This window comes from Stegostoma tigrinum, chromosome 4, assembly GCF_030684315.1.
Source record: "Stegostoma tigrinum isolate sSteTig4 chromosome 4, sSteTig4.hap1, whole genome shotgun sequence".
Taxonomy (NCBI): domain Eukaryota; kingdom Metazoa; phylum Chordata; class Chondrichthyes; order Orectolobiformes; family Stegostomatidae; genus Stegostoma; species Stegostoma tigrinum.
Window position 1 is genome coordinate 63,751,411 of NC_081357.1, and position 27,424 is coordinate 63,778,834.

Consider the following 27,424-nt stretch of genomic DNA (forward strand, 5'->3'; position numbering starts at 1 on the left):
GCTAACATAACTCCAGTTTTTAAATAAGGAAGAGAGAAAACTGGGAATTACAGGCTGATTAGCATGACATTGATGGTGGGGAAAATGCTGAGTCAATTATTAAGGATGGAATAACTGAGCATTTGGAAAATAGAATCGGTCCAAGATAACAAGGTGTAGAGCGAGATGAACACAGCAGGCCAAGCAGCAACATAGGAGCAGGAAGGCTTACCTTTCGGGCCTAGACCTTTCATGAGATGGTGAGGAAAGCTCATGGCATGCTGGCATTCGTTGTGAGAGGATTTGAGTGTAGGTGTAGTGATGTCTTGCTGGACTTGTACAGGGCCTTGGTTAGGCCAAACCTCGAGTATTGTATGCAGTTTTGGTTTCTTTGTCTGAGGAAAGACATTCTTGATATTGAGAGAGTCAACCGAAGGGTCACCAGACTGATTCCCGGGATGGCAGAACTGACATATCAAGAAAGGCTGGATAAACTTTACTTGTACTCACTGGAATTTAGAAGAATGATGGTGGGATCTCATGGAAAAATATAAAATCCGAATGGGATTGGACAGGCTAGACGTGGAAAGAATGTTCGCGATGTTGGGGAAAACCACAACTAGGGATCACAGCCTAAGAATAATGGGTAAGCTGTTCCGGACCGAATTAAGGAAGCACTTCTTCACTCAGTCAGTTATGAACGTATGGAATTCTCTACCACAAAAAGTTCTTGAGACCAATTTGTTAGATATTCAACAGGGAGTTGGACATGGCCTTTGTGGCTAAAGGAATCAAGGGGTATAGAGAGAAAGCAGGAATGGGATACTGAAATTGCCTAAATCAGCCATGATCATATTAAGTGGTGATATAGGCTTGAAGGGCTGAATGGTCTACTCCTGCACTTATTTTATATATTTCTGAGCCTGTCTGGAAACGATCACACTGAACAGCAACTTTGTGGGAATTTCAATCTTTATGAATTATTTGGTCGAGCATGGCTGAAGGGGGTAAATATTTTTGATTTTTAGAGCAGAAGTGCAATCACGTTTCAAAACAGTCATTTTGATTTAACAAATTTTACGTTTGAATGCTGGCAAGGAACGTACTTGCCGAAGCTGGGATTTCCTAACTGAATGTAGGTAGATACTTACTGCAAGAATTCATCTTCTTACGAGAACACAGTGAAGTATTTTAAAATTGACTTTAATTTGCTCAAAATGTTACTTTGAGTAGCTCAGGCTTCTCGAAGCTTGGGAAACTGACAAGGGAAATGGAAGTATGTTCGAGCAGCAAAGGACTGAGTGAGTGCAGAGTTTGCATCGAACTAAAATCTCCGGTTTAATTTTGTTAACTGCCAGCTTTAAGCAGGGTTTTGATAAGGTTTCTAACGAAAGAGCAACTGAAACTGGGTCCACATTAAGTTTGTCCGTGGAGCATGTGAAAGGAGGCAACATAGCACTCAATGGTGAGTCACAATAGAGTTTGGGATTTAAATGACTGGGAGGTAAGGCAGGAAGGGAAAGGTTGCTTTGCCTTTTCTAAAATTATGCAGCCTCAGGAATTGATTTGTACTTGGCTGCATGAAGGCAGTTATTTGGTTAGCATCTGATTAGCGGTTAATCTATGTTTATTCTATTCCCAAAGGTCAAACTAGCGCAGTAACTGGTGGTAAGGTTAATAACATATATACAAACACAACTAAACATAACATGGAATAAATTACTTAAGCAGTTCCTTACAGCAGACAGTTTTAGTTCCTCTCACAATGCGAAATGTGGGAGTTCCTGGGTGCCAAGACAATAAAGTGTGGAGCTGGATGAACACAGCAGGCCAAGCAGCATCTCAGGAACCCAAAAGCTGACGTTTCGGGCCGAGACCGTTCATCAGAGAGGGGAATGTGGAGAGGGTTCTGGAATAAATAGGGAGAGAGGGGGAGGCGGACCGAAGATGGAGAGAAAAGACGATAGGTGGAGAGGAGAGTATAGGTGGGGAGGTAGGGAGGAGTTAGGTCAGTCCAGGGAAGACAGACAGGTCAAGGAGGTGGGATGAGGTTAGTAGGTAGGAAATGGAGGTGCGGCTTGAGGTGGGAGGAAGGGATGGGTGAGAGGAAGAACAGGTTAGGGAGGCAGAGACAGGCTGGGCTGGTTTTGGGATGCAGTGGGGGGAGGGGATGAGCTGGGCTGGTTTTGGGATGCGGTGGGGGAAGGGGAGATTTTGAAGCTTGTGAAGTCCACATTGATACCACTGGGCAGCAGGGTTCCCAAGTGGAATATGAGTTGCTGTTCCTGCAACCTTCGGGTGGCATCATTGTGGCACTGCAGGAGGCCCATGATAGACATGTCATCTAAAGAATGGGAGGGGGAGTTGAAATGGTTCGTGACTGGGAGGTGTAGTTGTTTATTGCGAACTGAGCGGAGGTGTTCTGCAAAGCGGACCCAAGCCTCCGCTTGGTTTCCCCAATGTAGAGGAAGCCACACCAGGTACAATGGATACAGTATACCACATTGGCAGATGTGCAGGTGAACCTCTACTTAATGTGGAAAATTATCTTGGGGCCTGGGATAGGGGTGAGGGAGGAGGTGTGGGGGCAAGCGTAGCACTTCCTGTGGTTGCAGGGGAAGGTGCCGGGTGTGGTGGGGTTGGAGGGCAGTGTGGAGCGAACAAGGGAGTCACGGAGAGAGTAGTCTCTCCGGAAGGCAGACAAGGGTGGGGATGGAAAAATGTCTTGGGTGGTTGGGTCGGATTGTAGATGGCAGAAGTGTCGGAGGATGATGCGTTGTATCCGGAGGTTGGTGGGGTGGTGTGTAAGAACGAGGGGAATCCTCTTTGGGCGGTTGTGGCGGAAGATGCTGCTTGGCCTGTTGTGTTCATCGAGCTCCACACTTTGTTGTCTTGGATTCTCCAGGATCTGCAGTTCCCATTATCTCTGATACAGTTCCTGGGTGCCAGTTTGGTTGAGAGAAAATAAACATGTCTGCAACAAGCGTTTGAAGTCTGATTAGCTTCAGCTCAAAGTCTATGAGCCACAGGCTAAATTACCAATACAGTGATGTGGAGGAAGTTACCCAGATTCTTTGTCACAGAAGGCGATCACAGCTCTTAGGGCTGGTTGATCTGATATTTTCAGGTTGAGAGAGTGCAACAGCAATGAAGCAGGTATGTGCGCTCATAGGGCTGCAACCTCAGACTTTGTCGTAGTCCAACATTTACAAGGTTTTTTCAGCTTGTGTGGACGAGAATGAAGGCTCCGGAGTTCAGGAGGCCATTCAACTGATGGAAGTAAGAAATAATGCAATGGTACTAGGGGACAGTAAGAAGGGACGAGTTGACTCAGCTCTCTATGGCAAAGTGCATGATTCCAGGGGGCAGTGTTGCCTGCTGGTAGCAAGGTTCAGGACATCAGCTCAGGACTGGAGAGGAATTTGAATGAATGAGGCAGAATCAACTGTTGCTCTCTATTTAAGTATCAACAACATAGGCAGAAGGAAGTAGATTCTACATAGTATGAACAGCTAGGTATCAAGTTAAAAAGCAAAACCTCAAAGGCCATAATCTTTAAATTGTTACCTAAGCCACATGCAAACTAGCATAGGACAAATCAGACTAGAGACACAAATACACTTGCCTCAAAAACTTGTGTCAATGAAGGGGTTCCAGTTTGTCGGGCAATGGCACAAGTACTGGGGAAAAAGAGACCTGTACTGATCGGGCAGTCTTCATTTGAACCTTGCTGGGGCCAGCGTTCATGCTAATTTCCTAACCAGGGAAGTAGAGAGATTTTAAAAATAAACAATGAGGGCAAGGGATCGATTTTGGAATGCAATATCAAAGAGTAAAGTCAAAGTTAAAGAGAAAGCTATTGAGATTAGAAATAATGAGTGTACCATCACATCCAGAAACAGACTCCAAGAATCAACCAGATGATATTAATATTTGCAGTGAGTAAAAGGATAAAACCAATGGCCCTGTATTTGAATGAATATTGTATCAGAAACAAAACAGATGAACTGATAGCACAAATAGAAATGAATAATTATAAACTAGTCATTGTTACAGAAAAATGGTTGCAGGAACTCATGGATTTGGGCCTGACCTGACTCTTGAAGGGTGCAGGACATTTATAAATGACAAGAAACATTGAAAAGGTGCGTGGGTGGCTCTGTTAGTTAATGATGGTATTAGCAGAATAGAGTATGATAAAGACAGGCCCTTCAAGAGTATCCGCACAGTAGAGTGGAACATAAAGGGATAAACAATAAGAACTTGAATAAGAATAATAAGAAAGGCATGTCAATAATCAGAAGAGATTACAATCTACAAAATGACCGGAAGAGTCAGATGGGCAAAGGTATTGAAGAAGTTATACAAGATTTTTGGGATGATTTCTTAGAATGCATTCTGGAGCTGACCAGGCTACACCAATAAACTGTTAGAGCAGCAGGCTGACATATAAAATAATAGAATCTCTACAGTATGAAAACAGGCCGGTTGGCCCATCAAATCCATATTGACCCTTCCAAGACCATCCGACCCACATCCAACACTCTTCCTTATCCCTATTTCCATATTTCCCCAAGAGTAATCAATCTAGCCTGCATATCCCTGGACACTATGGGCAATTTAGCATGGCCAACCCATCTAACCTGCACATCTTTGGACATAAGTGTGCTGGTCCTTAAAGACTTCATCTGCGGTCTTAATGGAAGTGGTTAGTCAGATAATTAATGCACTGGTTTCAATTTCCCAAAACACACTTGATTTGGGAAAGGTTCTATTTGATTGGAAAATTGTGAATGTAAGTTCATTTTTCAAAATAGAGGTAAGACAGAAAGCAGGAAACTAAGGGTCAGTTAGGTTAATATTTATCAGAAGAGAAGATGTTAGAAGTTCATATAAAATAACTCATACCAGGATGCTTAGATATATTCCAGGCAGTCTGGCAAAGTCAATATGGCTTTGTGAAAGTAAAGTCATGTTTGACCCGTCTTGGAGTTTTTGAGGAGGTAACACGTGCTATAGATATAGATATGCTGTATTTACATTTTTATAAGGCATCTGGAGAGATGTTGCATCAAAAGCTATTGTGGAAACTAGAAGCTCATGGCAGAGGTACAGTATTTGGCATGGATAGAAGATTAGCTGCCTAACAGGAAGCATAAATCATCTTTTCCAGATCGGCAAGAAGTAACGAGTGATGCATCACAGGAATCCGTGTTGGGACTGCAACAGTCTATAATTTACTGAGATGAAGATAAGCAGGAAACCAAGATATGAAGAACACAGAACAGTACAGCATAGGAACAAACCCTTCATCAACCATGGCTGTGCTAATCATGATGTCATTCTAAACTAATCCCATCTGCCTTCACATTGTCTTTATCACTTTATGCCCTGCCTATTCATACATCTGTCCAAGAGCTTCTTAGGAGTTGCTAACAAATCTGATTACTCTGTGGGCAGTGTGTTCAGGCACGTACCACCTCTGTGTGAAAAAACTTCCCCACACAACTCCTTTCAATTTTGCCCCTCTCAGCTGAAACTGATGCCCCCTAGCATTTGATATGTCCATGCTGGGAAAAAGACACTGTCCATCCACCCTATCCATGTATTCTCATAATTTTAAATACTTCTATCAGGTTGCCTCTCAGTCTCCAATACTCTAGTGAAAACAACCCAAGTTTGTCCAACCTCTCCTTACAGCTAATACATTCCAATCCAGGAAAGATCTTGGTAAACCTCTTTTGTATTATCCCCAATGACAAAAAAGGTATCAGAAGGCAAATGGTGAAGAGGGCACAGGGTTCTACAGAGGTATGTAGTCAGATTAAGCAATTGAGCAAAAAAGCTTAGCAGATAGAATACCATGTGGGTGCAAGAGGTATAGCACTATGGCAGGAAGAACAGAGATGAACGTTATTTAAATGGAGACTGATTGCAGAAAGCAGCACAAGAGGGATTTGGGGGACGTGAGCATGAATCACAAAAAGACAGCATTCAAGATCACCAGGCAACAGGGAAGACAAATGGAATTAGTCTTTATTTCAAAGGGAATAGTGTATTAAAATAGGGAACTCTATAAAGCTGCACAAGGCACCACACACAAAACAGAGGTGAAGACTTGATCTCCCTATCTAAGGAAGTATGTACTGGGATTGGAAGCAGTCCAGAGAATGTTTGCTAGGTTGATTTCAGATATAGAGGGACTTGTCTACGAGAAGAGATTGAGCCTACACTCTAGAGTTTATAAGAATGCGAAGCGACATTTTGAAAAATAAAAGATTCTCAGGGGTCTTAACAGAGTAGATACTGAGAGATTGTTCTCCCACTGTCAAAGCCCAGAAGGCACAATCAAAAAGTACAGGGTTACCCAATTGGGACAGAGATGAGGAAGAACTTCTTTTCTGAGGGTAGTGAATCTGTGGAGGTTTTCACAGCAGAGGGCTGTCAAGGTTGGATCATTAAGAATATTCAAGGCTAAGGTAGACAGACTTCTAATCAGCAAAATAATCAATCCCTATGGAGAAAAGGCATGAAAATGGACTTCAGGATTATCAGAATAACCATAATCTCACTGAATGGCAGTGAAGAATTAATGGGCTGAATGACAAATTTGGCTCCTGTGAATTGTGGTCTCATGGACTGATTTGAGAGCATTCTCTGAAGCTTTTTGCAGGAGGTTTCTCTCTCTATGGCAAATATCCTTGCAGTTCCCCATATCTCCAATTCATTAGCAATTTAGTTGGCTTCCACCGTCTCCACTATTGTTCGGCATGTGCATAGCATGTCCGTCAGTGCCTGGCAAAGTTGCAGATGTACTTCTGAGGTGTTCCATCAAAACAATAACATTCAGGCTTCGGTATCTATGTCCAGTCGTGCATAGTTTGGAGAGAAATCCCTTCCCATTATGATTGTTCACAGTTTTTGCCTGTCATCAGTGTTTCATATCAAGTGAAAATACAAATAATTCTTAATGTGGACTGACCATGTCTGTGCGAGAGCATAGCTGTGAGTGCTGTGACAATGCACCCTTAGAAACAATGAGGTCCTTTTTTTTAATAATTTACTCATCAGTCTTGGTATTACTCACTAGGCCAGCATCCATTGCCAGCTGCACCAGATCAATTGCCTGTCACTAGTTGCCTTGAGAAGATGGTGGCAAGCTGTCTTCTTGATCTGCTGCAGTCATATGTTGTAGGTGGAGCCACACAGCTGTTAGGGAGGAAATTCCTGGATTTTGGCCCAATAACTCAAAGAACTCCAATATATTTCCAGGTCAGGATGAAGAGTGGTTTGGAGGGAAACACGCAGGTGCCATCGTTAACATACGTCTGCTGCCTTTGTTCTTCTAGATGGAAGTAGCTGTGGTTTTAAAGATACATTCTAAGGATCTTTGGTGAATTTCTGCAGTGCATCATTTAAATGGTGCACATTGCTGCGACTGAGCTTGGGTGGTAGAGGAAGTGGATGCTTGTCGATGTGGTACCAATGCGGCTGCTTTTTTCTGAAAAGTGTCAAACTTTTTGAGGGTTGTTCGAGCTGCTCTTATCTGGGCAAGTGGGGGATATTCCATCTGTTCCACATTTTACGGTGGACAGGTTTTGGGGAGTCAGGTGGTGAGTTAATAGCTGCAGCATTCCTAGCCTCTGACCTGCTCTTGCACACAATGCATTTATTTGGCTGGTCTACCTCAGTTTCTGGTTAATGGTAACTCCCAGGACGTCAGTAGTAGGTGAACGCAGTAAAGGTATCACCACTGAATGTCAAAGGACGGTGATTAGATCACCTCTTATTGAAGATAGCCATTGCCTGACAATTGTGTTACTTGTGCAAATGTTACTTGCCATTTTTCAGCCCAAGTTTCCAAACTGTCCAGGCCTTGATCAATTGGGCCAAGGAGTGGCAGATGGAGATTAATTTAGATAAATGTGAGGTGCTGCACTTTGGAAAGGCAAATCAGGGCAGGACTTATTCACTTAAGGTGAGGTCCTGGGGAGTGTTGCTGAACAAACAGACTTTGGCATGTTGGTTCATAGTTCCTCGAAAGTGGAGTCCCAGGTGGATAGGATAGTGAAGGCGGTGTTTGGTGTGCTTGCCTTTATTGGTCAGTGCATTGATTACAGGAGTTGGGAAGTTATGTTGCAGCTGTACAGGACATTGGTCAGATCACTTTTGGAATACTGTGTACAATTCTGATCTCCATGCTTTCGGAAGGATGTTGTGAAACTTGAAAGGGTTAAAAAAAAAACTGAGAAGGATGTTGCCAGGGTTGGAGGATTTGAACTCTAGGGAGAGGATAAATGGGCTGGTACTACCTTCTCTGGAGCGCTGGAGGCTGAGGGGTGATCTTATAGAGGTTTATAAAATCACGAAGAGCACGGATAAGGTGAATAACCGAGGTCTTTTCCTCAGGGTGGGGTAGTCCAAAAATAGTGGGCATAGGTTTAAGGTAAGAGGGGAAAAGATTGAAATGAACCTAAGGGACAACTTTATCGTGCAGAGGGTTGTGCTTGCATGGAATGAGCTGCCAGAGGAAGTGGAGTCTGGTACAATTGCCACATTTAAAAGGCATCTGGATGGGTATATGAATAGGAATGGTTTAGATAGATATGAGCCAAATGCTCACAAATGGTATTAAATTAATTTAGCATATCTGGTCAGTATGGATGAGTTGGACCAAAGGGTCTATCTCCTAGCTGTACAACTCTATGCCTTGCTGCATTTAGATATGGACTGCCTCAGAAAATTAGGAGATACCAATGGTGCTGAACATTGAGCAATCATTGAAGACATCCCAGTTCTGACCTTACGATGGGGAGACGGTTATTAATAAAGCACCTAAGATGACCGGGCCTGAGACACTGCTCTGAGGAACTCTTAGAGAGATGTCCTGGTGTGGAGATGACTGACCTCCAACAACTACAACCATCTATGTGCTAGGTATGACACCAAGCACTGGAGACTTTTTCTCCTGATACCTATCGACTCCACTTTTGCTAGGATTCCTTGATGCCATTTGTTTAAATGCAACCTTGATATCAATGGCAGTCACTCATCTCTGGAATTCAACTTTTTGGCCTATGCTTGAACTGTAATAAGATCAGGAGCTGGGTAGCCCTGATGGAATCCAATCTGAGTGTCAGTCAGCAATTTACTGCTGAGCAGATGCTGCTTGCCGACACTGTTGATAATGTCTTCCATCATTTTACTGATCATTGACAGCAGACTGATGGGGCAGTAATTGGCCGTATTAGATTTGTCCTGCATTGTGTGTACCGGACATACCTGGGCAACTTTCTAAATTGTCAGATAGATACTAGTGTTGTAGCTGAACTGGAAAGCTTGGGGAAGGGTACAGAAATTTCCAGAATGTTAACAGACCCCATAATCATCACAGTTCTTAGCTTCTCCAACCATTTGTTGATATTACATGGAATAAATCAAATTGACTGAAGACAGGCATCTGTGATGCCAGAGACCTATGGAGCAGACTGACATGGATCATCCAATCGGCACTTCTTGAAGATTGTTGCACATGCTTCATCCTACATACCTTTTGCATTGATATGATGGGGTCTCCTGTCATTGAGGGCGGTGATACTTGTGAAGCCTCCTTTTCCAGTGTGTTGTTTAATTGTCTACCACCATTCACAACTGGGTGCACAGAGCTTATATCTGACAAACTGACTGTAACGTTATATTGTTCCATCACTTATTGCTTATGGTGCTTTGCATGCAAGTAGCTTCGCCAAGTTGACACTTTTTTATATGCCTGGTGCCGCTCCTGGCAAACCCTTCCGGAACTTTGCATTGAACACGTCGTGTGATACTTACATGACATGTGAAGATCTTGGAAGACAAAATAAATGTAATATGATTGAATCATGGCAAACATCCTAACAGTTGCAAGGCTGCCATTCACAGTACTCAGCTTTCTCATATTTCAGACACTAATGAAATGAAATAAATTTAGGTGCATGGCAGATGACATTGACAAAGTGGATTTTGCAAGGAAGAACTGGAGCAGATTGAAACACAGAGCATAGCTGAATCAGGCAAGGTATTCAATTTTCCTGACCTGGTAAGATCAATAAACAGCATTGTACATTGCACTGCATCCCTGGCATGGGAACAATATTCCTGCTATTCACATCAGCTGCCTTCAACCATGCCTGCTTTGTGACAGCTGACAAAAGATCAAATTGGAAAGGCTAAGATAGGGCAAAGGTGAAACAATTAGAGAGTAACTGATCAACATGATGGATTTCATTTGGGGTCTCAGATCTGGGAACAGCACCAGATTGAAGTTCAAATTTCAAAGGAAGAGCAGCTACAACCTGAGACAGTGGCTGAGGAGGGGGATGATTGATGGGAAGAGAAGTGTTTGTTGGAGTCAGGCTGAAGATGGAAGTTTTGATCTGCTGAAAGTTTAACTGAAGTTCATTCCATCATTACTCTTTCGATTTTCCTTCCATCAAGCTGACTGGTCGATAATTTCCTGGAGCATCCTGTTTTCCCTTTTTGAATTGAGGTCTAATATTTGCTACCCACTATTTCCAACGGTATAGTTCCCATCATTGTTAACTGTTGGCTAACTCTTCTGCCACTACCTCAGAAACATCCCTCACAATTCTGAATACTGGTTGATTCTGAATATTTATCAGTTTTAGCACCAAGTTTTCACAACTGTTTACCTTAGTGTTATTCTACAGTTGTACTGATAGTATTGTATTGTCTTGTAGAGTTTGATTAATTAAAGTAAAAGGAAATCAATATTGTGATAAATTTTATTTTCTGTGTCTGTTTTGTGTGTTGTGAACTTGGCAGCCTCAGAGAGGGAATTGGCTGGAGAATTGTAAAATTCAAGGGACAGGACCATATGGTTTGTGAATTGTCTCTAGAGATAGTGTTGATAGGTCGGCACAGACTCTATGGGCCGAAGGTCTCTGTTGTATGACTCTGTATTCCTGCCAGGAAACAAAGGCTGTAGGGATGGTATTGACAGGTCAACATGACCAGTTCGAGGATCAGTAAATGGGACCTGAAGGGTGAGTCAGGTATAATCAAAAGCAGGGGAAAAGGTTCCAAATAAACTGCTGCCATTGGCTGTTTGACGTTGGGATTAACAGAAGGTCTGGTAACCACTTTTAGTTCAGTACAGATGTGGGGGTAAAGAAGTCTGCAAGCAATATTTACTTGGTGCAGCTCCGAAAGGGTGATGCTTCAAAAAAAAACCTAGAACAGTGCCAGTTTAGCCAGCACAGGAAGAATAAGAGGCTGAGTGGTTGGATTGTAACAGTCACTGGCCATTGTAAGTGTGTACTCTGTTGCTTGACTACCACTTGCAGTCCAAAGACTAAGCAGGAAGGCCTCAAGGCTGAATAGGAGTTGCTGTTGAGGAAGTACAGAGGCTAGATCTTTGCAAGTGAAGATTTGATATCCAATGGGAAGGAGGCTGAATTTAACCAAAATTTGATGACATGAGTTGTTGAGAAATCCACGAGATGTCTTGAACATATCTGCCATATACGCTTGGATGTTCAACTGCAGTTGATCTGTTAACCTAGAGTAATCACGTACCAATTGTGGATGTTAAACTAAATTTGTATGATACTGTTTATTTCATTTGTTCAAAATTATGGTATCCTGTGACTTTATTCTCTTAGCAAGTACCTTGTTTTTCAAACTTAAAACAAAAATGTCACTGGTCCTTAACGAGATTGTAACTTAAATTTAGCTGTGTTGTTTTGTACGGATCATAACCTAACCTAACAGGAAACTTAGCTGGTCTCAGTTGGCAGAGACCCCATCATTGAAATAATAAGCTGTGAGTTCATGCTCAAAACTTGAACTCAATTTTATTTGATACTCCATGTGGTACTAAAGGAGCACTGTATTGGTAAAGGTGCTGTATTTGAGTTTAAACACAAAACAGAAATCTTAATTCTCAGTGATTGTGCTGCAGGTGAATGTAAATTTAGCAAGTAAAAGAAGAGTGGTATCCTTGTCAACATTCCTTTCCTAACCAATACACAAAAAAAGAGAAGATAACAAAGAACAGACAACTTATTGTTGTTTGAAAAACAGTGTTACATGAGATTATCTGGTCTATAAACGATTGTTGTTTGTTATACCTTCTTGTGCACAAACTGGCTGCCATGTTTCCTACATTATAGCTGTGATCACATCAAAGGTAGGCTCTTAGGGACATTTCAAAGTACATATACAGCAACTTTTAAGTTGAGTCAATCCATTCCTTATCTGTCTGTTTAGGATTCTTTGAAAATGAATTATTTAAAACATCCCAAAATAGGGAAAATTAAGCACAAGTATCATTTATGGTTGGATTGAGGTGGATTATATTTCTAGAATGTTCAAGCGTTTATTGAAATGTTTTTCTGTTTTGACTGACAGAAAAATTGCATTCCAGTTAAGAAAATGTCCAGTCTAAATCAAAATTTTTGTGAACAGAAATATAGTACTTGATAGTAAATCTTGTCTGAAAATACACTTCTTATGAAGAGTCATTCGACACAAAGTGTTAATTCTGCCTTCTTCCCAGAGATGCTGTCAGACTTAGTGAGTTTCTCAAGCAAGTTCTACTTTTGATTAAGATCCCAAGCATTCGTAGTTCTTCGCCTTATTTGTCTGAAAATTATTGGCTGAATTTGGGAATTGGGTGAAGTGGGTAACATTACATGCCTGGTTTTGGTATTGGTGCTACCATAGAAAGTGAAGTAGAAACATTGAAAACAGGCTTGCAGCTGTAGTCAATTCAGCCCTTCCAGCCTGCACCACCATTCAATACGGTCACAGCTGATCATACAATTTCAGTATCCCACTCCCGCTTTCTCTCCATACCCCATGATCCTTTTAGTTACTAGGGCCATGTTCAGCTCCCTCGTGAAAACATCTAACAAAGTGGCCTCAACAGCTTCCTCTGGTCGAGAATTCCACAAAAATTCTTCCTTATCTCAGTTTTGAATGGCTTACCCCTTATTCTTAGACTATGATCCCTCGTTCTGGACTTCCCCCAACATCGGGAATGTTCTTCTTACATCAAGTCAGTCCAGTCCCATCAGGATTTTATATGTTTCCATGAGATCCCCCTTCATTCTTCTAACTTCCAGTGAGTACAAGCCAGTTGATCCACTCATTTCTCATATGTCATCCCTGCTGTCCCGGGAATCAGTCTGGTGACCCTTCACTGAATTCTCGCAATAACAAGAATGTCCTTCCTCAAACTAAGAAACCAAAATTGTACACAATGTGGCCTCACCAAGCCCCTGTATATCTGCAGCAAGACCTCCCTTCTCAAATCCTCTCGCTATGAAAGCCAGAATGCCATTAGCTTTCCAAACTGCTTGCTGCACCTACATGTCAATCGTTGGCCACTGTTCCACCAAGACGCTCAGGTCTTATTACACTGTTTCCTAAACTGCCACCATTCAGATAATAATCCACCTTCGTTTGTTTTAAACCACCAAAGTGGATAGCCTCACACATACTCACATTATATTTCATTTGCCACATACTGGCCCATTCAGCCAGCCTGTGCAAGTCACCCTGCAGCCTCTAATGTACATCAAGCACAATTTTGTTACACTCCAGTGTAACATTATGTCAAACTTGTCAAATCCAAGAAAATTAAAACTGAAGATTGAAACAATCATATCTTCCATGACTTATCATGAGTCACCAGAAATGTAGTAATTAGATGTACTGTATTTATTTGAGACCCAATACCCACGCATGTTACTACAAAATAAAACAAAACAATCTAGAAATACTAAACTATGGCATGAAATTTAAGTCTGTTTTTAAGAGTGTGTGTACAGCCCACAGACAATTAAAATGAATACCATAAAATGTATTATATCAATTAACCTTCCAGTTGCAGCTAGCAAACTTTTCCCATGCATGCATTTATTTAAATTAACATTTCACCTGTGATGGAGTGAACCCTGACATGCGGAAAGCTGAAAAGACAAGTGGCACCTCAGTCTTCAGTAACATCTCAATGTAGTAAGCTGTACAAGAATACACTGGATGGATACCGGACTCTGCATTTTCCACAGAAAGATGAATCTGCCAACAAAAACATGAAGAATGAGCATTGAAGCACTGTCCTCCTGGATAACCTATCATATATGTTTTCCACTTGCATATCTTGATTAATTTTCACATTTTTCATTCCACATTAATGTAATCAAGTTAGAATCACAAAAAGACCCTAAACTTAAAATTCATTGCATTTGGAAATCAATGGCAAACAGCATCTAGATGTAGAAAAATAGTAGGAACTGCCGATGCTGGAGAATCTGAGATAACACGGTGTGAAGCTGGATTAATACAGCAGGACAAACAGCATCAGAGGAGCAGGAAAGTTTGACATTTTGGATCAGGACCCTTCTTCAGAAAAAAGCATCTAGATGTAAGCATTTTGGGGCAACATTAGTATATGAGTCTATAAAAACAATGGCACCCTTCTGTTAACATATCACTTTTATCGACTCAAACAAAAAGTACATACCATATGTCGCTAATATCCTTTGGAGAAGCAAGTCTGACAACCTTACCTAGTCTGGCCGTCACAACGCCAGGCCCACAGCAACCACAGTAATGTAGTGGACTCTCAAATGTCCTCTGAAAGAGCTAGCAAACCACTCAGTTGTATCAATCACTACAAAGTCCCAACAAAGAAATGAAATCAGATGGATCACTTGCCATCAACCGAGGCGTTGGAAACGACAGTGGCAGAAACAGCCCTGTCGATCCTGCAAATTCCCCCTTGTACACATTTCCGGGCTAGTGCTAAAGTTGGAGAGCTGTCTCACAGACTAGTCAAGCAGAAGTCTGCCATTGTCAGGTATGATTCTGTAAGTATGTCCATGTCCCAGACACCACCACCACCATTACTGGGTATGCCCTGTCCCACTGGCATGGCAGAGTGGTATTCAGTCAGGATGGAGTTACCCTGGGAGTCCTCAACATTGATTCCAGATTCCATGAGGTGTCATAGCTTCAGGTCAGATATGAGCAACAAAACCTCCTGATTACCAGGTAGCATACCCTCTCAGCTAATGAATCAGTACTCTTCCATGTTGATCAAAACTTGAGGAAGCACTGAGGATGGAAAGAGTGTAAAATGTATTCTGAGTGAGGGATTTCAATGACCACCACTAAGAACAGCTCAACAGCAGCTGGTTGGGTCCTAAATGGTATAGTTGCTACACTGGGTCTGCAGCAAGTGGTGAGGGAACCAACAAGAGGGAAAAACAATATTTGACCTCATCCTTGATAATCTGCCAGTGTGCACCAGTCCATGACCATATCTGTAACAGCGACCACCACACAGTCCTTATGGAGATGAAGCTTCAACTTCACATTGAGAACACGCTCCATTTTGTGTGGCACTACCACAGTAATAAATGGGACAGACTTCAAACAGATCTAGCAACTCAAGACTGGGCATCCATCCAGCACGGTGGCCATCAACGATGGCAGACATGTACGCTAGCAGAATCTGCAACCTCATGGTCTGGCATATCCTCCACTCAACCATTACCATCAAATCAGGTGGATCAACTCTGGCTCAATGGAGAGTGCAGAAGGACATACCTGGAGGAGTGCCAGGCACACCCAAAAATGAGATGTCAACCTCGTGAAACTATCAAACAGGACTGCTTGCATACCAAACAGCATAAGCAACAAATGATAAACATAAGCCATCCCACAAGTGATGGGAGGTGGCATGAACAGTGCTATCAATCAGCACCTGCTCATCAATAACCTGCTCACTGATGCCCAGTTTGGGTTCCACCAGGCTCACTCAGCTCCCGACCTCATTACAGCCTCAGTTCATATATTGACAAAACAGCTGAATTCCAGAGGTGAGATGAGAGTGACAACTCTTGATATCAAAGCCGCCTATGACCAAGTGTAGCATCAAGGAGCCATGGCAAAACTGGAATCAATGGATGTCGGGAGTAAGTTGTCCACTAGTTGGAGTCATACCTGGCACATAGGAAAATGGTTATGATTGCTGGAGGTCAGTCATCTTAGGTCCAGGACAGCTCTGCAGGGGATCCTCTGGGTAGTGTCCTAGGCCTACGCATCTTCAGCTGCTTCATTAATGACTTTCCCTCCGTCATAAGGTCAGAAGTGGGGTTGTTTGCTGATGATTACACAATGTTCAGCGGAATTCACAACTCCTCAGATATCGCAGCAGTCCATGTTCAAATGTAAAAATATTTGGACAATATCTAAAGTCGGTCTGATAAGTGGCAAGTAACATTCGCACAATACAAACGCCAGGCAATGACCATCTCCAACAAGAGATAATCCAACCATCACCTTTTGAAATTCAAAAGGTGTTATCATCAATGAATCCCCCACTACCATCATCCTGGGGTTTATCACTGACTGAACAGAACTCGCACATAAGGGGCCGAATGGCCTTACTTCCACTCCTATGTCTTACGGTCTTATAAACACAGTGACTAAAAGAGCAGGTCAGAGCCCAGGAATACTGCAACGAGCAACTCACCTTCTGACTGCCCAGACTCTGTCCATCATCTGCAAAGCACAAGTCAGGGAGTGTGATGAAATTCTCCCCAATTGCCTGGATGAGTGCAGATCCATCAGCCTGCTTGATTGGCACCATATCCACAAGCATCTATTGCCTCCACCACCGCTCAGTAACAGCAATACGCATGATCTACAAAGTGCACTGCAGAATGTCATCAAAGTTCCTTCGACAGCACCTTCCAAACCCATGACCACTTCCCTCTAGTAGGACAAGGGCAGCAGTTACATGGGAACCTACCACCTTCACATTCCCCTCAAAGTCGCTCACCATCTTGACTTGGAAATATTTCGCTGTTCCTTCACCATCATTAGGTCAAACTCCTGGAATTCCCTCCCTAATGGAACCGAGTCAACCTACAGCATGTTAATGAAGGCAGATTACCCCCACTTTCTCAAGGATAACTTGGATGGGCGATAAATGCTGGCCGGCCAGCCAGCAATATCCACTTCCCTAAATTGAATTAAAAGAAATGCTACCACAATCCCTTCAAAGAAGCAATTAATTTATCTCAAAACTGACCAATATTTAAGAAACTTAAAACAGCTGTTTGTGCAAGTTGAGCAGATGGAGGAATAAAAAACCTGAAGATTTCTGTGCCATCTTGAAACAGTTTGCTAACAGCAGGGTTGGACAGCCTTGTCATTTGGTCTTTGATATAGGAACAGAAACAAACACACAATATAAGAAATAAAAGCATGGAGAGGCCGTTTGGTTGCTGAGTCAAGCTGCTGAACCATTCAGTGAAATCATGATCAATCCGATTCCAGTCACAACTCTACTTTCATACCTGCCTAGAACCCTCAACCTCCGTGTGGATCAAAATTCTGTTGACCTTAGCCTTGCATATATTCAACGACCAGTCTCCACTGCTCTATTGGCTGGAAAATTCCAAAGATTAATTACCCTCCAAGAGAAGAAATTCCTCTTTATCTCATCTTAGTGGGAGATCTCGTATTTCGAAACTGTTCCTGCGAGTTTAAGATTCCCCCATGAGATTGCTTTCAGCTGGGTTCGCTTCCCACACTTTTCATATGGGCTTGCTTCCCACACTTTTCATATGGGCTTGCTTCCCACACTTTTCATATGGGCATCCTAGGTCTTTGCTTGTTTCATTTGTAAACACTGATTGTAAGATGCTGATGCCATTTTGAAATAACAAAGTTCACTGCTGGCACTGCATTTCTACCAATCAAATTAAACTTGTCCCTCAAAGAGACTTGGGTCTCTCAATGCTGATTTCCCATGAGAAGCAGTCATTACTGCGCTCAAACATAGGAAATGTGAAAATGGTACCATTGAGTTGTTGCTAGGAAATGGTGCTATGCAACCTCCGGTATCTCTTACACAGACATACAATATTTACATACACATACATATAAGCTGCTAGTTAACTGATGAGCATTAAGGATACAGTTTTATTGGAGAAAGTGTATCCAGGTTATACTTAGACTCCAATGCAATTTTGTGGCTCATATTAACTTTAATAGTGAAGACAGGCTGCTTGCTCTGCTTAGAGTTTTGTCCAGGAGAAAAATCAACATTGTTTTTATCTTGAATTCAAACTTGCAAATGATTGGAATAACCCTATAAACCTCTGGATTAGTTAATTTACATAATCAGTATACTATTCTTTGGCTGTCCTGCAGCCTATTCTACCCACCTCCTACCAATCTGCTGCTGAAATCTACAACATGTGACTTTGTGGGAGTATTATCTAAATTTTATCAAAATCTTTCAAACTAAAATGTAATTAAAAAAAACTTTCATGGTCAATGTCAGCTTTTCCTTCAGGAAAACATACTGAAGTATGCAGGCGTGGTAACCAGAGAAATGCTGAGGCGAGAAGGCTTGAAAATTGTTGCAGAAATTTCAGAGTTCTCTCTCCATCCCCTGACATTATCAGAAATGCAGTAGATGCAAACCAGTCATGCCCAACATAACCGCCCCGTAGACAGCCTGTAAGCCGCAGTCAAGGAAATCTGACAGCATAAATCAATTTTTTTCTTAACAAATATTTTATTTGATGTCTCCAGTACTGAATTTGAATTCATCTCTTACACCCCAAGTGCAAAACAATTGTGTAATATTGCACTACATTTTCACATCATTTTTATATATTTGTACATCATTTTGATATAGCAGAGGTGAAAAACTGGTAAATATTTAGCAGCTTAAGTAACAAGGTGTAGAAAGATAATTTTTTTAAAGATGTGTAACATTTAAAACCTGCATTTTTTTGTGGCCTGAAATAGATTGTTTCCATTTTACAATTCTTATTAGGTCTTGAATTTGAATTAACTTGCAAAGTACTTATAGAATAGCATTTTGTTTTAGGCAGGATGGACTATTGTACTGTGCCTCAGCTTACTGGTGACCCAACACATTATGATATGAATGGGTAAGTATAGGGTCTAACCTGCCATCTTCTCACTGATTAATTTCTGAAGACAAAATGTTTTACTACAATGGGTAGGAGTACTGAGGGCAAACACTCATGTGCACCTCTCCCTCAACTTAGAAAATCATAAGCACAAGCAAGTCATGCAGATTGCTTAAACATAGTTGTTGAATAGTTCTGGGAGAACATAATACACAGAAGGGCCTTCGTTAATGATTTTAAAATTGCTGGTATGATTAGCATAATGTTGATTCTTAGAATTATTACAAACTTGGCTTATTAGGCTTTGATATGGTATGTTTTTTGAAAGTTACAAGGAATACTGTTGGATTCTCTTTGGACCTTGGAGCAGTACTGCGCATTGCATCTGACATGGTCATGACATCGTATCACATGTGGAAAATAATAAAACAAAATTCCTGTTCCATATACAACACAGTGGTCTATTCGGTATGATGACATATTTATGTCTCCCTTAGACTGCGTCTCATGACTTCATTGAAATCAACAGGTGTCAAGAATGTGATATCATAATGGAAGTGATGCATTTTGCAAAGCAGAAGAATAGGGTTTTTGGATGAATGATTTATGCAAAGGAAATTAATTTTGGTCATAACAGTGAGTGAATTAATTTTTTGAGTTTGAACACTTTTAGCGTAGATTCGTATTATTTTTGTTTCCCAGAAATTGTAACAATAAAACTTATTTTTGAAGACATTGCAGCTGATTTGACCAAAGCAACATAATGTCCATTGATATTGTACCTTAAAGGAAATAAAATGCCCCAAGATACTGAACAGGACCATTATAAAACAAACATGACACCATGGTGATTAAGGAGATATTTGATCATATGACCAAAAGCTTGGTCAATTATGTCAGGTTTTGAGAAGTATTCTAAAAGAGAAAAGTGAGTTAAAGTTTGTAGAGGTACAAGAAGATATTCCCATGTTTGCGGCCTTATCAATTCAGTAAACAGCCACCGATGGTGAAAAACTTAAAAACAGACCATGCAGAAGTGGTCAGATTTAGTGCAGAACAATAGTACTTAGAAGAGATAGCAGGAATTGCTGATGCTGGAGTCTAACATAACAAGGTGTGGAGCTGGATGAACACAGCAGGCCAGGCAGCATCAGAGGTGCAAGAAAGCTGACATTTCGGGTCTGGGCCCTTCTTCAGAAATGGGGGAGGGGGAGGGGGTTCTGAAATAAAGAGAGGGAGGGGTAAGTGATGATAGAAGGTGGATAGAGGAGCAGGTAGGTGGAGACAAGATGGACAGGTCATGGAGGCGAGGATGAAGCCAGTACAGGTGAGTGTAGATAGGGAGTTGGGATGGGGGTTGGTCAGTGAGGAGGGAGGGGCAGGTAGTGGGAGGGAAGACGGACAGGTCAAGGAGGCGGGGATGAGATGGGCTGGTCTTGGGGTCAGGGGTGGGGAGATTTTGAAGCTTGTAAAGTCCACATTGAGACCATTGGGCTGCAGGGTTCCCAGGTGGGATACAAGGTGCTGTTCCTCCAGCCTTTGTTGTGGCACTGAAGGAGGCCCCGGATGGACATGTTGTCCAAGGAGTGGGAGGGGGAGGTGAAGTAGTTCACAACTGGGAGGTGTTGTCATTTGTCATGAACTGACCGTAGGTTCTCCACAAAGTGGTCTCCAAGCCTCCATATAGTACATAGAACACTTGAGTAGAGGCCCTTTGGCTCACCAAGTCTATACTGACAAAAATTACTCTAAATTTACACAAGTCCCACTTACCCATGGCCCATTGCCTTGAATGTTATGGCACTTCAAGTCTGATCCAAGTACTTTTTAAAGTGTGCGTTGTTTCTGGCCTCAATGATCCTCCTAGGCAGAACATTCCAGATTACAACTGGGTGTAAAAGATTTTTCCTCAAATCCCCTCTAAATGTCCCATCTTTCACTTTAAAATTATGCCCCCTATTACTGAGGCTTCAACTAAAGGCAACAGCTGCTTTCTACTTACCCTGCCCAGGCCCCTCAATCTTAAACACCTCAAACAGGTCCCCCTCAGTTTCCCCTATTCTGAAGAAAAGAGCTTGTGCGTCTCCAGCCTCTCTTTATAGAGTGCAAACTCCTCCCTTGGGAGCTGTAAAATACTGTAAAGATAGCAAAGTCAAGGTCATGAAGACTTTGGAATCAAGGATGAGAAGTTTAAAACAAAGACATTGCTGGCTCACAAGCCAATGTAGGTCAGTGAACACAAAGATGATCAGTAAATTTTTAAAAAATGAATCCCATCATTTACAGGATGTGTGCATAACTGACTGGGCCAGAATTTATTGCCCATAAGGAGGTGTTGGTGAGCCACCTTTGGGAACTGCAGCAGTCTATGGGGATTAGGTACACATACAGTTTCGTTAGGAAGCCACTTCCAGGATTCTGATCCAGCCTCCACGATGGAATATAGTTCCAAATCAAGCTGGTGCGTGGCTTGGATGGGAACTTGCTGCGCATTAAGGCACAGGCAAAGTTTTGGGTGACCTCAGGTTGATACAGAATGTGGGGAGAACAGCCAGGAGGGCACTGGAACAGTTGAGCATAGAACTGAAAAAGGCTCAAATGATGGTTTCAGCAGTAGAGGAGTTGAGTTAGTGATGCAGGCAGTAGTGATGTTGCATGGATAAAACTAGGTGGTCTTAATGGCAGCAAGAATAAGGTCAGAAGCTTATTGCAAGTTGAACTGTCACACCAAGGTTGAGAACGGATTAGCTAAACTTCTTAATTTTGACACGGTGACAGATGACATGAGTAAGTAGAAAATGAATTTCTAACAAGGGCCAAAATCAACTATTTCACGTGCCCCAATATAAAACCATTCATCGACTACCTGGACTGTCCATAAATAGTCTATAACTCTAATGGAAGTCTCGAGGAAGATAGTGGAGAAAATTGAAAATTTCTTCACTTTCTTTGTTTAACTGTCAAGTGACATTAAAGGGATGGTAGAACTCTAATGCTGAGCCAGAAGAAATTATGAGACTCCCAAAGGATCTCTCTACTAGAACTTCATTTCCTTTCAATCAACATTGAAAATGGCTCAGTCTTAGCTTAATGGGCTTAAAGGTTTGAACCATGTGCAACTCTTCCACTTCAAACAGACTCAACTTAAGCTTCAAGTATCCTAATCCATAGTCCGGGAGTCACAATCTCTTACAGCAGTCATATACACTCTTGAAGTACTGAAGTTATTTAAATCCTCAGCCCTTTAAAATATAACAAAAAGATGGCTTGTATTAATGAGTTGAAGAAATTGTTCTAATTTTTAAACTGATTTTTAAAGGGCTGGGATTTTAAATAACTTCACAGCTTGACAGTTCCACATATTTTTCTGCAATTCAAGAGGATTGATAACTATTCTTTGGGACATGATTTATTCATATTTGGAAAAGAATGGACTTATTAGGGAGAGTCAATATGACTGGAAGTCTCTAATCAGTGGTTTTCCACAAGAATCAATACTAGCATCTCTGTTGTTTGTTATATAAATGATCTGGGCAAAAATGTAGTTCATCTGATTAGTAGGTTTGTGGACAACATGAAGAGGTTGGAGGAGTTTTGGACGGTGAGGAAGTTTGTCAAAGGATTCAGCAGGATACAGATCAGTTGGAAAGTTGGCAAGAAATGGCAGATAGAATTTAATCTGGACAAGCATAGACTGATGCATTTTGGGGGTTCAAACGTGAAAGGGAAGTATACAGTAAATGGCAGGACGCTTAGAGGCATTGATATAAAGAGAGATCTTTGAATGTCAGAGATAAAGTCCAGGCTACAGGTTTTAAATTTATTTACAAAAGTTGATTGTTAACCTTCATATTATAAAAAGAAATGTTGATGGTTGGTACAGGTGATAGAGCAGCATTTTTCTTTAAACAAATGGGTATAGAGCGAGGAATTAATTTTTGCATAAATATTTATGTCCTTGGTTCCACATGTTACTGCTACACAGTAGTCTTGTGCCAAGATATGCAAGAAATATACTCCATGAAGTTCCAATATTTTGAGTCTAAATTGTGATTATTTCTGATTTATGAGAATATGATTCATGAAACATAATACTGGAGCATTTTGGCCAAACTTTTGGTCATCTCTTCTATTTGACTCAGTGGCAAATATTGTTCTATGATGATCAATTAAATATATTAGGATGGCTTGTTGCATTACTGGCATTATATGAGTTATTGTCAATGGTAGGTTGATGAGCTGCTGCTAGAAGTTACCTACTAATGACGACCCTTTTGATAAAAGATCTCCATCATTACTATTTTCAGCCCACAAGGTATTCCTTATACATACTGCATTTTTCTTTTGAAGTTTCTGCCGATATGCCTTATATAAGTTATTGACTCTTAAGGAGTTAATGTTCACACGAGATTGAGGTCCACCCAATCTAATGACGTGACAAAGTCTTCTTGTGTAGGCAGTTGAACTCTGCATGAGTACCCAAACGGAGCAAATGTATCTTAAGCAGTTCTAGGAATCCTTACAATTATGCTGATCAAGTTAACGTACACGGAACCTGTCACTATTGTGCAATACCCTATCTGGGTTATCCAAGACAAGCCATTTAGACTCACCAGTTGTCTATCCTCTTCCATTGATAACTAGACAGGTCCTAGACTCAGCTAGGAGAAAGAAGATTGATGGCAATGAACTACACAAACTAGAATACCACATGTCTGTAGCATGATATCTTAAAATATAACAAAACAGATCTAGAAACTTTTACAGAAAAACTTTGCAAATGACATCTACCAACAAAACCATCCTCAAAGTTCAGCCAGAAAACCTGATCTAAAAGTTCATTTTTAAAATGCTTCCACTGAATACTTCTTGTGGACCAAGTTATTAATGATGCAATGAAATATATTGTGTTGATGAAAAGATGCAATTTGAAGATGTGATGTTCAGACATGACAACTTATTGAGATCAGAAACACACTGATGACAGGCCTTAATTTGGTACATAGCACAGTATAACCTGGGTAGGAATGAAAACAAATTTCTGATCATTATTCCTCTCACAAACCTACTCCATGCTCTGCACCGAGGCACCATATTTAAAAAAAATCACTGGTTTAGTTATATTCTTGGGAATATTCTGATTAAGTCACATCAAAATAGAAGTTAATAACATGGAAAATAGCTTGGGCTCAATTTCAAGTGCGATTGAAAGGCAGATGAAGGCAGGGTTTTGGGAATTCAAAGTAATCAGATCTATACAGTACATGTAATTCATGGTAATAAAACAAGCATATGGTTCTGCATAAGCAATACACATTCAAAACACAAATTTGTAAGCCACACACAAGGATACAAAGTGAGGAGCTTATGGTAGTTTGTTGCTGTTTCATAAATCTTTCACAGTGCATCAATAAAATTGCAAGCTCCTGGTCAGAATCATCCTTTAATAAACCAAGGAACTTGCCATATCTGAAACAGAAAGATTTGAAATTTAGTCAGTTATTAGTGTATTATCTCAGTATTCTAATGAAGTGAAAATGCAGTCTAGTGTTCTTTTCATTCTGGTAAGAGCATTTGTCTGAATGCATGAATTTTACACTTTTTAAAAAACACACAGGAAGCTATTGTTGTAATATTATGAAACTGATATAGAAGTAGAACATTTGTAAAATAAAAGTTTAAAGTATTACCCCTAAACATGATTACTTTTGAAACATTCACATTTTTGTGATGGCATTAGCGCCATCTAATGTAGAGGTAAATAAATTGCATCAATGGAACTTAAAAGACATCAACATTATTCCAGGCACCAAGAGTTACCTGTACTTTTTATAATAGATGTCACAATTATGAATTCCAAAAAGATTTCTGTGTTTGATTCAATGGACTGCTGCATTGAAATTAAAAGTTTTATTTTAACTAAATGTTTAAAACGTGTAGAAAGTACAAGATACCTGACAACAACCTTTATTCCAAGTTGTTGAATAAGAGAAAGGCCGAGTCGTTTGACATTAGAATCGGAAACTGTGAAAATATAAATGTCAGGAAATAGTGAGTGCAATACTCAAATGGATGCTCAAGATCCCAATTGCATTATACTACGACATAATATTGAAATCGGAATGGTAATGGGGGTAAGAAAGCAGAAATATTGGTCAAACTATTAATGTCTTACTGATATCATTAAAATCAAATAATACTTTCAGTATTGGTAAAGAGCCGGGAGGTGATCAGATGCTTTTTGTGGATAATGAGCTGTTGAGTTCAATGCAATGCTTGAAAAGGGTGGAGAATGCAGACTAAAATTACAAAAGGAAATTGGATTAATACTTAGAAAGAAAGTAAATCTGAAAGATGATGGAGAAGAACAGAGGTGGAATTAGTTCAATCGTTCTTTTGAAGGCTTTGACATAATGGGCTGAATGGCCTTCTTTAGTGAAGTGATTTTATGTTAAATTTCTTACATGTACAAATATTGGCTGCCTTTTCCACAGTCACATGAAATTTTTGAACACCATTGAGTCTTTTTACAATCTGCTGATTTCCATACTTGATTTGGGGTTATTCTTTACTATAGATCAAAACAGTGCTGGGTAATTGGGGCAATTTTAACTTCTTCCATTTCTGTGGACTTCAGTGTGGTAGGTACAGCTTTAATAAAGGAAGGCAGGTTTATCAATTCACTTCCCTCTCTGATTTGGCTATGTGTAATGTTAAAATACAGGTGGTAAGGATATTTGTACGAAGAGGATACAGTTAGCCTAAATCAGTTATTATGAACTAAATCCTAATGTTCCTGTTGTCTTCTTAACTCTTTCACACAGAAAAGCAGTAAAGGACAAGCTTATGAAATCTGCTATTGAAATCAGCTGAACATCACTGTTGTCATCCCCAGGTGGATAATAAGGTGAGAGTTGAATGCAATGCTTGAAAGGGTGGAAGATTTTTTGTTGGGTTCCTGACAGGGAGTCAGAGTTATGCACAATAATTTGCTTTGATCTTTACGAATTACAGAGTTCACAGGTAAAACATGTATTTGCATTTGTTTTCATTAAAAAGAATGCTGCTTACACTGTAGAAAAGGAGATAGCAGTGGTGTTTTATTGTATGAAATAAAATCAGAAACCTATACTTAAAGAGTTGGCAATTCTCAGATTGGTCCACATGCGATACATTTTTTGGTGTGAAGAGGCTCTGGTCACAAACATCCAATTCTCCTTTGATATTTGGGAATGATGCCAGAGCACTGCAGAACTGAAAATATTGCACTCCTGTTTAATAAAGGGGAGGCAGCTGAACCTGTTAACTGCAAGCCAGTCAACCTAATGACAGCAACCAAGGAATTTGCAAACAATAATCTAGCATGAAACCATTTCACATCTGGAAAATTATGGGCTAAAGTTCAGAATGAAACATTTAGGGGAATATCATGTTTGATGAACTTGATTGTGTTCCTTCACAAAGTAAAGGTGAGGATCAATGAGGGTAATGTATCAGAGCTTCCAAAAGGTGTTTAAACAGATGGTCATAAAAAAGTTATAATCCATGGGATTAATGGGACAGAATACAAAATTGGCTGTAGAACACCTAGTAGTAGTGTAGGTTTTCAGAAGAGAGGGAAATGCACATTTGTATTCCTTAGAGGTCAGTATTATGACCACTGCTCTTTCTAATTTATATTATTCATTTGGATATAATCCATGGGGAATAATTACTAAATTTGCAGACAACAAAATTCAGAAGCACAGCAAATGAACCTTCTTGTATTATAAGAAATTAATTAATGCTTCACCTAGAGTAAAGTTAGAGAAACTGTTTCGGTGGCAGTAGACCCAGTACCCAGAAATACACAGATTCCAGGAGTTTCACCAAAGACTACAGGCACCATGAGGACACTTTTCATCAGAATGTTGTGATCTGGAATATACTACCTAAAAGAATAGTGGAAACATACAACGCTGGGTTTTGGGTTTACAACTGAAGGGGAAGCATTAGAAAGCTGTGGGTTTAAAAAAGAAAGATTAATTGGATAGTTGGACCAAAGACACACTGCACGGAATGTTTTGTGCTGTTTTTGACGTGATAGCATCTGTAAGCAAAGCTTTTTGAATGTTTTTGTACATATATAAGCACTGGAAATGAAGTAAACACCCATGTAGAATCACCATGTATGATCACATAAGGTAACAGTCTCATGGTAAATCACAAGTTACAACACTTAACCTTATTCTTTGAGCTTACTTTGATCTAGGCACAGATAATAGAACATGGTAACAGTTGCAAGGGATCAGCAGTGTAACTAGAAATGGGAAGAAAACATTGTGATCTGATCACAGCTCTTTCAACAAGAGGAGAGACGAGTTGAATGCACTCAGACTTTTTACCTGATTAGACTAATGGGTCAGGGTAAAGTGGTGCCACAGTAATCAGACACCAGTAATAAGACCTACTGCCAGTGGCACTCCTGCCTCTCTAAT

The 27,424-nt window shown here is 40.7% G+C and overlaps 1 protein-coding gene and 1 long non-coding RNA gene across 5 annotated transcripts in view; both read right to left on the reverse strand.

The window, feature by feature from the left end:
* Positions 1-27,424, reverse strand: part of tbc1d32 (TBC1 domain family, member 32) — a 228,770-nt gene that overhangs the window by 34,394 nt on the left and 166,952 nt on the right. For 3 of the 4 annotated variants that reach the window (XM_048531424.2, XM_048531423.2, XM_048531422.2), the window contains 4 exons: positions 24,902-24,971; positions 24,301-24,416; positions 18,369-18,523; positions 13,924-14,064 (listed from right to left, as the gene is read on the reverse strand). In XM_048531424.2, coding sequence (XP_048387381.2) covers positions 13,924-14,064; positions 18,369-18,523; positions 24,301-24,416; positions 24,902-24,971 — 482 coding nt within the window. Of the gene's footprint in view, positions 1-13,923; positions 14,065-18,368; positions 18,524-24,300; positions 24,417-24,901; positions 24,972-27,424 lie in introns of those variants that run through there. The other variant, XR_007247581.2, reaches the window with a different exon arrangement.
* On the reverse strand, positions 20,721-24,059 carry LOC125452710 (uncharacterized). The gene is made up of 3 exons (XR_007247582.2): positions 23,561-24,059; positions 20,950-21,082; positions 20,721-20,810 (listed from the first exon to the last, which is right to left on the reverse strand). It is a non-coding gene; the product is annotated as an uncharacterized LOC125452710 (long non-coding RNA).